This window comes from Hippoglossus stenolepis, chromosome 13 (assembly GCF_022539355.2).
Source record: "Hippoglossus stenolepis isolate QCI-W04-F060 chromosome 13, HSTE1.2, whole genome shotgun sequence".
NCBI classification, from domain to species: domain Eukaryota; kingdom Metazoa; phylum Chordata; class Actinopteri; order Pleuronectiformes; family Pleuronectidae; genus Hippoglossus; species Hippoglossus stenolepis.
In genome coordinates, this window is record NC_061495.1 from 8,260,884 (window position 1) to 8,272,594 (window position 11,711).

The following is an 11,711-nucleotide window of genomic DNA, read 5'->3' on the forward strand; positions in this document are numbered from 1 at the left end:
TCGACCTGCTGTTTCTAACAGTATATTCAATGAATGGAGAAAACTGTAAAGTAAATTTCACAGTGTAAAGTTAACTTTGTCTCATAAAGCTCGGTCCAGCAGACAACTGCATGTAGTAGCACATTGAGGTACATATTAAAGAAACATCACATTTCTCCAAATGCAGAGTAGAAAAGATGGGATTCGTCTTCTTGCAGGCACCTACTTATCTCCACCAGCAGATGGCGCTATGGGATTTCTTATTTGATACCAAACTGGATCAGACAGGAAGGTTAGACATTCATTAGGTTTAGAGGGCAGCATTATTAATTAACACAGGCAATTAGCATGAAGGGTAATTAGTATTAAGGATCTTCAGGTTTCCACTGGTATTATGTGTAATGTCTAGCTTTTTATGCCCCTTAGCAGTTTTAAACAGGTGCTTCTGCATCAGTGTAGATCAGTGCATCAGTGTTTCTTCTGCTTTTGTACAGTTAATCTGCAGGAAAGATGTGTTCTCAGGCCTCTTCAACATTAAAGTTTCAGTGTGTAAGATTTAGGTGAAAGGGATCTATTAGCAGAAATTAAATATAAAATATCCTGATGTTTTCACTAGTGTGTTTCATCTCAATTGTATGAATTGTTTTCTTTACCCCAGAATGAGCTCTTTGTATTACATACAGAGGCCGCCATGTTTTTTACAGTAGCCCCGACTGGACAAACTAAACACCTTTTGAGTTTTTATGACAACTGAAGGCTACCTCAGGTTGTCTTTAATGTTTGGAGGGGGAATATTCAGCTGCAACATTCAACTTCACCTCTAGATGTCACTGAATTCTACAAACTGAACCTTTGAATGAGATTTCTCCTCTTTCGTTTGTGTGCTTGTGCGTGTCAGTCTGTAGAGGGCGCTGTAAAATCACAAACTAATCCAGTATGTTCAGACACTTCAGGTTTTATTTTCTTAATAAACTTGGGAGGGCTGTTGGCAGAAAGTTGTGTTGCTCAGAGTTGAGGCAATTTTGGCCAACACCACAGCAAGGCACTGCTCTCAGCTACTTACTTTATGTTTTCCTATATTTCCTTGTTGTGTGCTAAGATCAGTAATGCTATGCGTGTTGTTGTGTAAGGGAAACAACACAAATCCTGGTGTAATTTTGTTACTGATTACATTTCTAGGAAGAATTGTGTGGTTCACACAGCAACCACATTCCCTGCTTCACTGCCTCACAAGCTTTCCTGTGTCGTTGCTAATGTGTTTAAATCATGTGTTCTGACTATGCATGAAAAGTATTTCTGCTGACATGCCTTAACGTTGAGGTGGTTAGTGAAAGAAATAAAGAGCCAGCTCAGCTAAGGTGTTGAGAAAAACCTTACAGGGCAATGTTAAGTGAGATATGAAGGTGAATCCCTGCTTGTGTGCTGCCACATCCATTTAAAAACAAATACCAGGCGTGTGCTGACAAAAATTACAAACCTTATCGCTTTTATTCAAACTGTACATGTACAACAGGCTTATCTCGATAAAAAACAAGTAAAAAAGACAAAAAAAACATGAGTATCCCCATAAATACAATATGCCTTTACAAAAACAGTCTGTGTTTACTTGGTAGGTTGCATATGTTCTGATAAAAATACACACAAACACACTCATATTCCTTCTGAAAACTAGCACAACACAAACAGGTCAGTCTGGTATCGTTGACACTGGAAGATCTCAGCGCACACAATGTGTTTGCCTTGTTAGGTAGAAGCATGATGGAGGACAGACAGATCCTACATGCTAATTTTAACCAGGGTTTGAGGTATGTAAGTACATTCACATGGGAAATGTGACATTCCTTGTATGCAGACTGCTTTAACAGTATGATGATTGGTACATAGTGTGTTTCTGGTGTTAGTATGTGTGGATATGAGACACAGCTTTAGAGATTAAAAACCAAGTCTATAAGGTCAAACTGTTGCAGGATCTTTCCACCATTTACATCGCTGTGTGATGTATGTAGAGAAAATGTGACGTACATCAAGAATCAAAAGCTTCTGGAAATCATATCCTGCTTTACAGCCGACAGCCTTGACAAAAACACATTTTTTCTGCTCGGGTTTCCAAACACAGCTCCCTTTTATGATTCCGTTAAAATGTGCTGCGTTCAACAGTGGATTACTTTTTCTGCTGGAGTTTCCATTGAAATTTCAAAAGCTACTCAGGTTACAGAAAATGAATGAACGACGTTCAATCTTGACATACACCTCTGGGTTGTGCTATTTTAATGGTAAAGGCATTTGGTGGAGAGAATTCCTGCTCTTCTATCAAAAGCTTTACAGTAACTTTAGAAATTGTTTTTGCATTAGCTTGTTAACTAATTGAGGTGACGTGAACGTTCAGTTTTTACCAATAAAAGAAATCAGGTCAGTTGTAACAATCAACCTCTGCTGCGTAGTCTGTCACCACTGTGCTTTCTCCAAACACAAAATACCCCCACATAGGACTGGGTTTTACATGGAGAGAAAATACATGTGTGCGGACACTAAAATAATGATTCATTAAAAAAAGTCTGTTTGTGAAAACCATTCAACACTTCGTAGTGAAATAACGTTAAAATAAGGTGGATTCAGTAACAGTGGGCCGAAATGCAGGAGTGAATGTGTACAGTCATCTTTATCCAGGATAAAATAACATGGAAAATGCGTAGCAAACCGTTTTAACTCTGAAGGATTATAACTGGATCCTTGAAACGGTGCTTTGGATGTCTTAAAAGCTTAAAAAGCCTTTTTGATGGGAGACCACACACAGAGACAAACAATGAGCTGTTGTGTCTCCATTACAGAGAGTGGAAGCCTGTGCTTGTGTGTTTGTGTGTGTGTGTGCACATGTGTGGTCTCTTTATATTCGGGTCATCCTGCGGTGGATCAGTCATTTGTAACACTTGTAACCTTTAGCTGTGCAAACCAATACATAACTTCATTCAGCTTCAGATTGAACATTCAATACACGAGCAAATATTCAGTCTGAGAATTTACAAATAAAAAAAAGTAGAAAATGGAGGAAAAAAGGAGTTTGGATCTCTGGGCAACCATTTGGCACAAGATGGGTCGATGCATTATTCCTCAGATTAAAAACCGGTCAGATTGTACTCTGCAATATTTAACAGTATTAAAGCATTTCAGTCCTTAGCTAAAAGCAGAGTAGGCTACTTTATAATCTACATGGTATGGTCCCAGCTCCCCTGATGAATGAAGTCACAGTCAGAGAGTGTGTGGCTGCTGTAGGGATCAAACCCACTGTGTGACCTTTCTGCTGCAGCATGGACAGACTGCCACACTGCATGACCCATCAGTCTCTTCCTTTACGCTCACCAGAGTAGACAGGAAGTACATTCAAATTGTAATATCAAGGATATAATCAATAATAAAGTAAGGGAATTTCATATTTAAAGTAACTTCGCCAGTCTGACATCACAGTTCAGGGACCGGTGCGGCCATTGAAACCAGTTCTATAATCCAAAAAGATGCAAAAGCCAGGAGTGAGGGCTGTCTGATGACGACAATAAAAAAAAAAGAGAACAAAAAGGAAATATATCGAAAATTCATCCAACTTCTACCGAATATCAGAGTTTGTTTGAGTCCAACAACATGAACTGGCGCCAGGACCTGATAACACAAAAATCCGATCGAAAGAAAACATGTCCAAAATAGCAATTTAAAGAAAGAAAGCTATTTTTTTTTTTTTTATCATCGTGGTTGTTAGATCCATAACTCCCAGGCCCTGTGCCTCTCCATCCTTCACCTCTACACCGTTGTCTCCCCGTGGCTCCCGTTGCTCAGGCGCTTGTAGAACCTCCGCCAGGACTGGAGGGTCTTCCCGGACCAGACCCAGAACCCCGAGGTGATCCCGACTATCATGGTCATCAGGTATTTGATCATGAACACGGTGAAGTCCGGGGTCATGGGGGCGAAGTTGTGGACCGGACAGGGCACGGCGAAGCGCTTGCAGGTCTGCATGTGCCAGGTCCGCTCCCAGTGCTCCCTGAAGGCCTGCTCGTAGAAGTAACAGGCGATCACGATGGTGGCCGGTACCGTGTAGAGCACGCTGAACACCCCGATCCGCACCATCAGCTTCTCCAGCTTCTCCGTCTTGGTGCCGTCGTGCTTCATGATCGTGCGGATGCGGAACAGCGACACGAAACCCGCCAGGAGGAAGGACGTGCCGATGAACAGGTAGACGAACAGCGGGGCCAGGACGAAGCCGCGGAGGGCGTCCACGTTGAAGATCCCGACGAAGCACACCCCGGTCAGGACATCGCCGTCCACCTGACCCATGGCGAGGATGGTGATGGTCTTGATGGCCGGGACAGCCCATGCGGCCAGGTGGAAGTACTGGGAGTTGGCTTCTATCGCCTCATGTCCCCACTTCATCCCGGCGGAGAGGAACCACGTCAGGGACAAAATCACCCACCAGATGGAGCTGGCCATACCAAAAAAGTACAGCACCATGAAGAGGATGGTGCAGCCCTCCTTCTTGGTCCCCTGGGCCACGGTCCTGTAGCCTTCATCCTTGAATTTATCCACACAGACGACTTTATCCTCCAGGAAGAACCCGGCAGCGTAGGCCACCGCCACCATGAAGTAGCAGCCGGACAGGAAGATGATGGGCCGCTCGGGGTATCTGAACCGCCGCATGTCCACTAAATAAGTAAGCACTGTGAAGAGGGTACTCACGCAGCACAGGATGGACCAGATACCGACCCACAGGCGGCCGAACTTCACCTCGTCCTCTCGGAAGTACATGATCCCGGTGGGTTTATTGGGCTCACACGGGGCCCCGCAGTCTTTGACCCCCATGAAGCGGTAACCCAGATAGGTAGGTACCTCCAGCTGCAGCGGGCAGGAAAACTGGTGGTACTGGTTGTGCTGGGGCGGGCGTTGGTTCGGTCGGTGTGGGGGGAGGGTCACTGGCTCGAGCGCGTAGGGAGAAGACGACGAGGACGGGCTGCTGGGTTCGGATGTGTTCTGGCCCACGCAGATCTCCCCGGCACCGTGGACGGGGAAAGCCTCGCAGCGGAGCCGCTCCGGCCACTGGAAGCCGAATTTGTTCATCAGGGCTTCACATCCCTGCCGTGCACGCTCGCACAGGGACCGACATGGGGGGATGGCCTGCTCCAGCACGGTGCAGACGGGCGCGTACATGGAGCAGAGGAAGAACTTGAGATCCGCGGAGCACTGGACCTTCACCAGCGGGTAGAACTGGTGCACCTCCAGCCCGGCGTCCTCCTGGTTCGTGTGGCCCAGGAGGTTCGGCATGATTGTCTGGTTGTAGGCGATGTCGGTGCACAGCGGGATGGAGATGGGCTGACAGAACCCGTGCTCCGGGATGGATATGCCACTCTCGCTGTTGTAGTGTTGAGCCGCGGTGGGTGAGAAGCACAGCCCGCACAGCAGCCACATGATCCGCAGGGAAACGGAGCCAGTGGTGGACCTGGCCGCCGCCATAGTTGAGGAGGAGGGGGGGAGGGAGAGGAAAAAAAACTTTGATCCAAGTAGGGCGACTTGAAAACGGCTGAAAAGCGACGAAAACCTGCAGCAAACGTCCCAACCCTGCGCCCGTAGTCCAAAACCACCGACTCGCGGTGTCCCCGCTAGACTTTTGCTCGTATTTCACGCAGATAAATCCAAGTGAAACGTTCGTCGTGTCATGACTTCTTGATGGTCTTTGTAAGTGACTCCAAGCAGTCCACTCTCTCAGCCAGCCCGGGGGGAAAACCGCACTTTAACTCCCGCTTTCTCGACGCGACGCGAACCCGAGTTAGTCCCACGCGTCCGAGGCTTTGCGGCGGCGACTTTGACGCAAACTAGCGACGGATTAAAACGCGAAAAGACGCATATTTCCACGGTTTTCTCGACTTGACTTCATGCGGCGCGTCGGTTCACATGCTGAGCGGTTGAAGTCCGGAGACTCGCTCCCTCCGCACTCCGCTCGGATTCCACCGGTTTCCAGGCGCCCCCCCGCCGCCATTGGCCAGACCCCCGACAGCACGCAGGGGCTCCTTGAAACCGGCGACGCGTCTCGGCCAATCGCAGCGTTTGTTTTCCTGCAGGACTCGTTCCTGATTGGCCCTCGCCGCTCATCGCTGGAAAATATGTTACTGTAATTACATTAGAGCAGAAGTTTGACAAACATAATCACTTTTCTGTTTGGTGTTTCAACTCAATTGGCCTGCAGCGTCACTTATGTAGAGCATTTAAATATCACATGTAACACAAACAAGTCTAGTTACTTCCCCTTCTTTCATTAATGGAAATTAAAAGGATATAAACCCTTAACAGCAGGAGGATAACACCACATTAACACATTTGTCAGATTATTTCTTTACTTTATTTCTTTACTTTTGCTTTGCCAACATTGATGTAAAGTTACATTTTATACTGAAAGTACAGTTGAAGAATTTCCATATAGTTTGCCTTATGTAAGCTATTTAAATTTGATAGATTACACAAAGAAGTGTATTAACTTTATTTTCTAACATTTATTAAAAGGAAAGTACATAAATATTACCTTTACACATTTGTTACTTGTCGGATTATTTCTTAATTTACTTTCATAACTTTTTGCTGTGCTGATATAAACCCAGTTACCTTTTTAAAAACATAACTGATGTAACACATATTTGATGCAACAAGTCTGCTTGTATTAAATGTAAAAAACGAAAGAAAACTCATCCCCCCCATACAGTAGATATTTATTGGAAACACTGGACACTACATAGGTTAAGTTTTTATTTCAAACATATTTAGTTTAAAAATGAAAATACCTTCAAAAGCAAATAAGAAAAAGGCACAGCAAACAAGTGAACTTTAAGAAATCATTTTTAAAATAAATATATCATGTCTGAAAAGGAGGAAGTTAATACTTATAGAGTCCTAACCCCATAAATACAGTCCCCTAGTTCCAGTCCTCTGTCTACATTTCATAGGTTGTCGGCAATTCCAATTCTAACAAAGTCTTTTCAATTGCTAACAGGCATCTGTAATTACTCAAGCCACTTTTGTATCAGATGTACAGTATCTTTGCCAAACAATGCATTTCAACTCCAAACCTCTCTCACATCACTGAAAACACTTCATACATGTCTCAAAATAAGCTCGTTGGACCATAGCACTGGCAACACTGACTTCAATAACACTAAAAGGGAGCATGACATAAACGATGAACTTTTGTTTTAGTTAGTTTAGTTTTTATGATTTTTCACATAAAACAAACGCTATCAAAGTGTTTCATTTCTAATGCCAGTCCAAATAATTTTTTTGTAATGGAACAGCAGAAAAAAGCACATTTTCCATTACTTATTTCTTCTTTTCTATTCTTTCATCTGTCATCTTCTACATATGTGACCACACACAGCACTATTTCGTGTCCTCAGTTCACAACAAAAAGTTGTTTGAGTCTGTTTAGTTTCCAGCTTTTTTCCATCTCCACTTTTTTAATGTGCAGCTTGGAAGCTGAGTTCTCTCCATCTCCTCACAGAATATCTGCACACACAGTCACTCACTGTTTGCAGGTAAACATATACTGCAGCATGGTGAGCGAAACCATGACAAAAATGCCATGGAACCCAAAGGGATTCCAGCATCTCAACCACTCAATCACAGTAAGTACATATTTCATTTTTCTCCTTATAGTGACTTATTGCAAACAATCATTGTTGTCAATATGGGGCTCCTGCTTCGATCTGTATAATCGTGGGAATAAAGAGCAGCAGCAGCCAACACTGCAGAAATTTGCACAGGGCCTCAGAGTGTGGGGGGTGTGGGCGGTTCCTGGTGGTCTCGCTGCATTTGGTGTGTTTCTACCCCGAGTGGAATAAAGAGGGTGGGGGTAGGTTAGTGTGGGGGAAGGGACAGGAAGAAGAGAGAAGGTCAAAGAGGGCAGGGGGGAGAAGAAGGCAGAGCAGGAAGAGAAGCTGAAACTAAAGGAAAAGTTGGTCGAGTTCCCCGCTGTAATCTGGCCTATATAGGCGAGTTAGACTCAAATAGGCCAGTGGGCCGGTATAGATTTCTGAAGAAGCACAGAAAGATAGTCATCCAGAAACTCGCAGGTCAAATGCCATTCCCTGTCCTCTAGGATCTATTTGTGCCGCCTGAGACACAGCTGACCATAGTACTAGTAAAAAAACTAGAAAAGTGGGTTGGACCTTCTCAGACCATCCTCCAGGACAGGGACTACTTTGTCTCATTTGGTAACCGAGCATATCAACACGGCACACTCATTTCCCTTTACATGCTTGCATTGGGACATATCATGAACGAAACACGAAACAAAACACTATACACATTCTCAGTTCTTTGTTCTAATATATGCTTCTCGCGCAGTTTAAAATGTTACTGCTCATCTAGGATATAGGGAGCAGTGTACATCTCTGGCCCTCTGTTACCATTTGAACTCACTCGGGTCGTCAATCTACTTTACATTCCCAGACTAAACTAAACATGAAGACGTAGCATTTAATCATGTGTTCCACATTACTGGAACAAACCTCTAAAATATGTAAACCTGGCTCCAACTTCAAACCCAGGTTAAAAAGTCCTTTGATCGCCACTGGCTTTGGGTTGACTCATAAATTCAAATAACTATATTTATCTATTAGAAACTCATTTTTAGGAAAAGCATCAATGTATATTTTACATATAAATTGCAACAACATCCATGGAGCAACAAAAGTGCCACGCACAGCCCATCCTATAACTGTAAAAGTAATAAATAATCAATAAATATTGTTAAAATCTCTTTTTTATATATCTATTTTAAGCTTCTAATTTACAATAAATTACCTTTGTGTTTCAATGTCTTATCCTACATGTCTTCTATATGCTATGTTAAACACTTTTCATTGTCTTTTTTGTATGAAATCTGTCGCTTTGCATTTTGCTATCTTAGCTGGAAATGCTAAGACCAGTTAAGAATGAATGTGTGACTGTAAGTATGACAAATTTATGATCAGGGTGTAGCCCATCTCTCTGGGACTGGATCCAACCTCTGCAACAACAGAAGTGGGCGGATTGCAAACTGCTAACAAGGGAAATGAGAAGATGATCTACGGCTGCCCTAGGTGTCCACACTGTTGATAGACTCCATCTGTCAGCCGTATTACATCCAGCTGAGGTCAAGGATGTTAAGTTATTCCCCAACACCAAAACTGAAATCTAGTAAAACATGCACAACAATTTTAAGTGGCCAGTTTCAAAAGAATGTAGACAGATAAAGGCATTTTTTTTCTTGAGTGATGTCGGAGATAAAATCTGTTTAAAATCTTTACTGGCAAGTTGCAGCAGGATAACCTAATTTGTTATCCGTGCTTTTTCCATCTATCTACCCAAGTGGGTTTCTAATAGAATCAATCCACGCTGACCTAACTTTCATCCCACCCAGCACTGAAAAGCAGATTGTATTGATGAGCAAAAGAGGAGGAGGTTCGTCCCTCCACATTATCAATGTGATTTCTGGGCGTGGGCACGTTGTTGTCTATTTAGAAAAAGCTTTTCCAGTCGACATCATCAGGGTCTTCAGTTGTTCGGAGACACGCTGCAGCTCGCAGCTGTGGATGTCAAATCTATGGCTTAAAATAGACATTATGAATCAAATATAGACACCAGAATATAGAAACAAATACTAAGGCTAATACTGCAAGCTTCAGACAACTCAATAATTAGTCTGAGGCATAATTACATTTGGTTTCACGAGTTGGTTTGAGCCTCTGATGGACAGCTGTGTAGCCTAATAATTAAAGACTCAAGCTATTAGAGTTATTGATGGATATTGATAGATGTTGTTAGTATACTGTGATTTCCCAGGAGAGTATTTTTCAAACGCCATCTAATCAGCGTCACCGCTCAAAGACACCACAATGTTAAACACTGGAATGAATGAACGGATGGAGGCGCATATTTCCACATTTCCTAAACATGTTTGCACCAGTGGGGCAATAAATCAGTCTAATTGTTTATCCACTGTTTATACAGATTTGCTGTTGACCTAATTAGGGATTTTGAGCAAAGTGGACATTAAAATGAATTAGTTCAACAAATGTTCACATTTTGGTCTCACATAAAGTTCACTGCCTCAAACATTAGTTCACATATGATGATGAGTGTTTCCCATGGAGTGTTGCATATATTTACCGTAATTTGATTTGTATAGATTTTGGAAAATTGGTTCTATTCATTTCTCATACTGCAGTCCTCCTCAAAAACTCATCTAAAAGTTCAACTGTAGAAAAAACTGGCTTCACCTACAGGAGCCTAACTTTGGCTGGAGGCCTCAGACGCTAATCGGGGACAGTTGACTTGAAGGATGAGCGATGATTATTTGTAGAGATGATCCGACAACATGTTTCCCTTCACAATAGTGATTGCAATATCTGGACTTCGGAGGACACAGAGGTCCGATCCAATTCATTTGAAAGAACATCAAACTTAAATAACATATTTTAACAGCTGTATTCTACTAACTAACTTCCATGTGATGCTTCTTCAAACGCTTTATGAGATTGCTCGTCTTGTTTTTGGCAACACTGATGCCACCTCTTAAAACTGAAGTCTTGCACACAGTACACGTCCCCATTGTTCTTGTGGGAATTGCCAGTGTGGAATATTTCAAAATTGCTGACGTTGCAAACAAATGGCTTTAGCGAGCTAGTTTTGACTAATGCTACGCTTCCAGAAATCACTTCTTATTAATTCTTTCCCAAAAACAGGACTTGCCAGTGGCAGTACAACGTGACTGCTTGGAGCAGAGAGGAAGTAAAATCAGGGAACAGCCGTTACAGTTTTATCTGGGTTAAACTTTTATAGGCTACTTAAAATACGTGGTATCTGATTGGCGCATAGATTTATATACTCACCAGTGCCTGACCTAGTGTTTACGGCATCATCGGAGGCATTTCGGTGTTGGAGTTTCATGGTAAAACCTCTGAAGCCATGTTGACTATTGCTGTCTGTTGTGTGAATGCTGTTATACACTCACCAGCATGTAAAAGCATACACTTTGAACAAATTTACAAGTGGGTGTAGCAATCTGTCTCTCTCCCCCTGTGCCTACCACACACACACACACACACACACACACACACACACACACACACACACACACACACACACACACACACACACACACACACACACACACACACACACACACACACACACACACACACACACACACACACACACACACTCCCTGCTCGTTCCTGTCTGTGGTGTAAACGCAGCAGTTGGTAGGCACACCGGGTCAAATGGACGCACTCCATCGCAGCTAACTGAAGCTGTTTGTTTGTGTGTGTGAGAGTATGTTTGTGGATACTGTCTGCAGTGGTCAAGCACATGCGGGGCAGTCCAGCAGGTTTTCCAGACAGTCAGTCACTGTTTGGACTATGGTCTGCTGCAGCTGGACATCTGCTGGAGAGGAAAGGAAGAAGACGGAAAAAAAAATTTACACAAACAACAACTAGATTTACAGTAGGCCGAGGTGAAAAAAAAAAAAATAACGATTTTGATGGTTGGGACTGTACTTGCTCAGTTCGAGGGCAGCAAGGAGTGTGACCACCGCGCAAAGTATGCAAGCTACCATGTGAAACCCAATACTGAACAACTATTTAGATGTGGAGCTGAGGTGGAAAAACACGGGGCCTTTTAGTTTGGTCAGAGGAGGTTGTCAAATTTGAGGAGGGCTTAAAGGACAT

At 43.3% G+C, this 11,711-nt stretch overlaps 1 protein-coding gene across 1 annotated transcript; it reads right to left on the bottom strand.

Annotated features, from left to right (window-relative positions):
• Positions 1-1,448: 1,448 nt before the first annotated feature.
• LOC118119825 (frizzled-7-A-like) lies at positions 1,449-5,954 on the bottom strand. The gene has a single exon (XM_035174158.2). It carries the CDS (start codon positions 5,467-5,469, stop codon positions 3,769-3,771), a length of 1,701 nt encoding a protein of 566 aa, XP_035030049.1. The 5' UTR covers positions 5,470-5,954; the 3' UTR covers positions 1,449-3,768.
• Between the last annotated feature and the right edge of the window lie 5,757 nt (positions 5,955-11,711).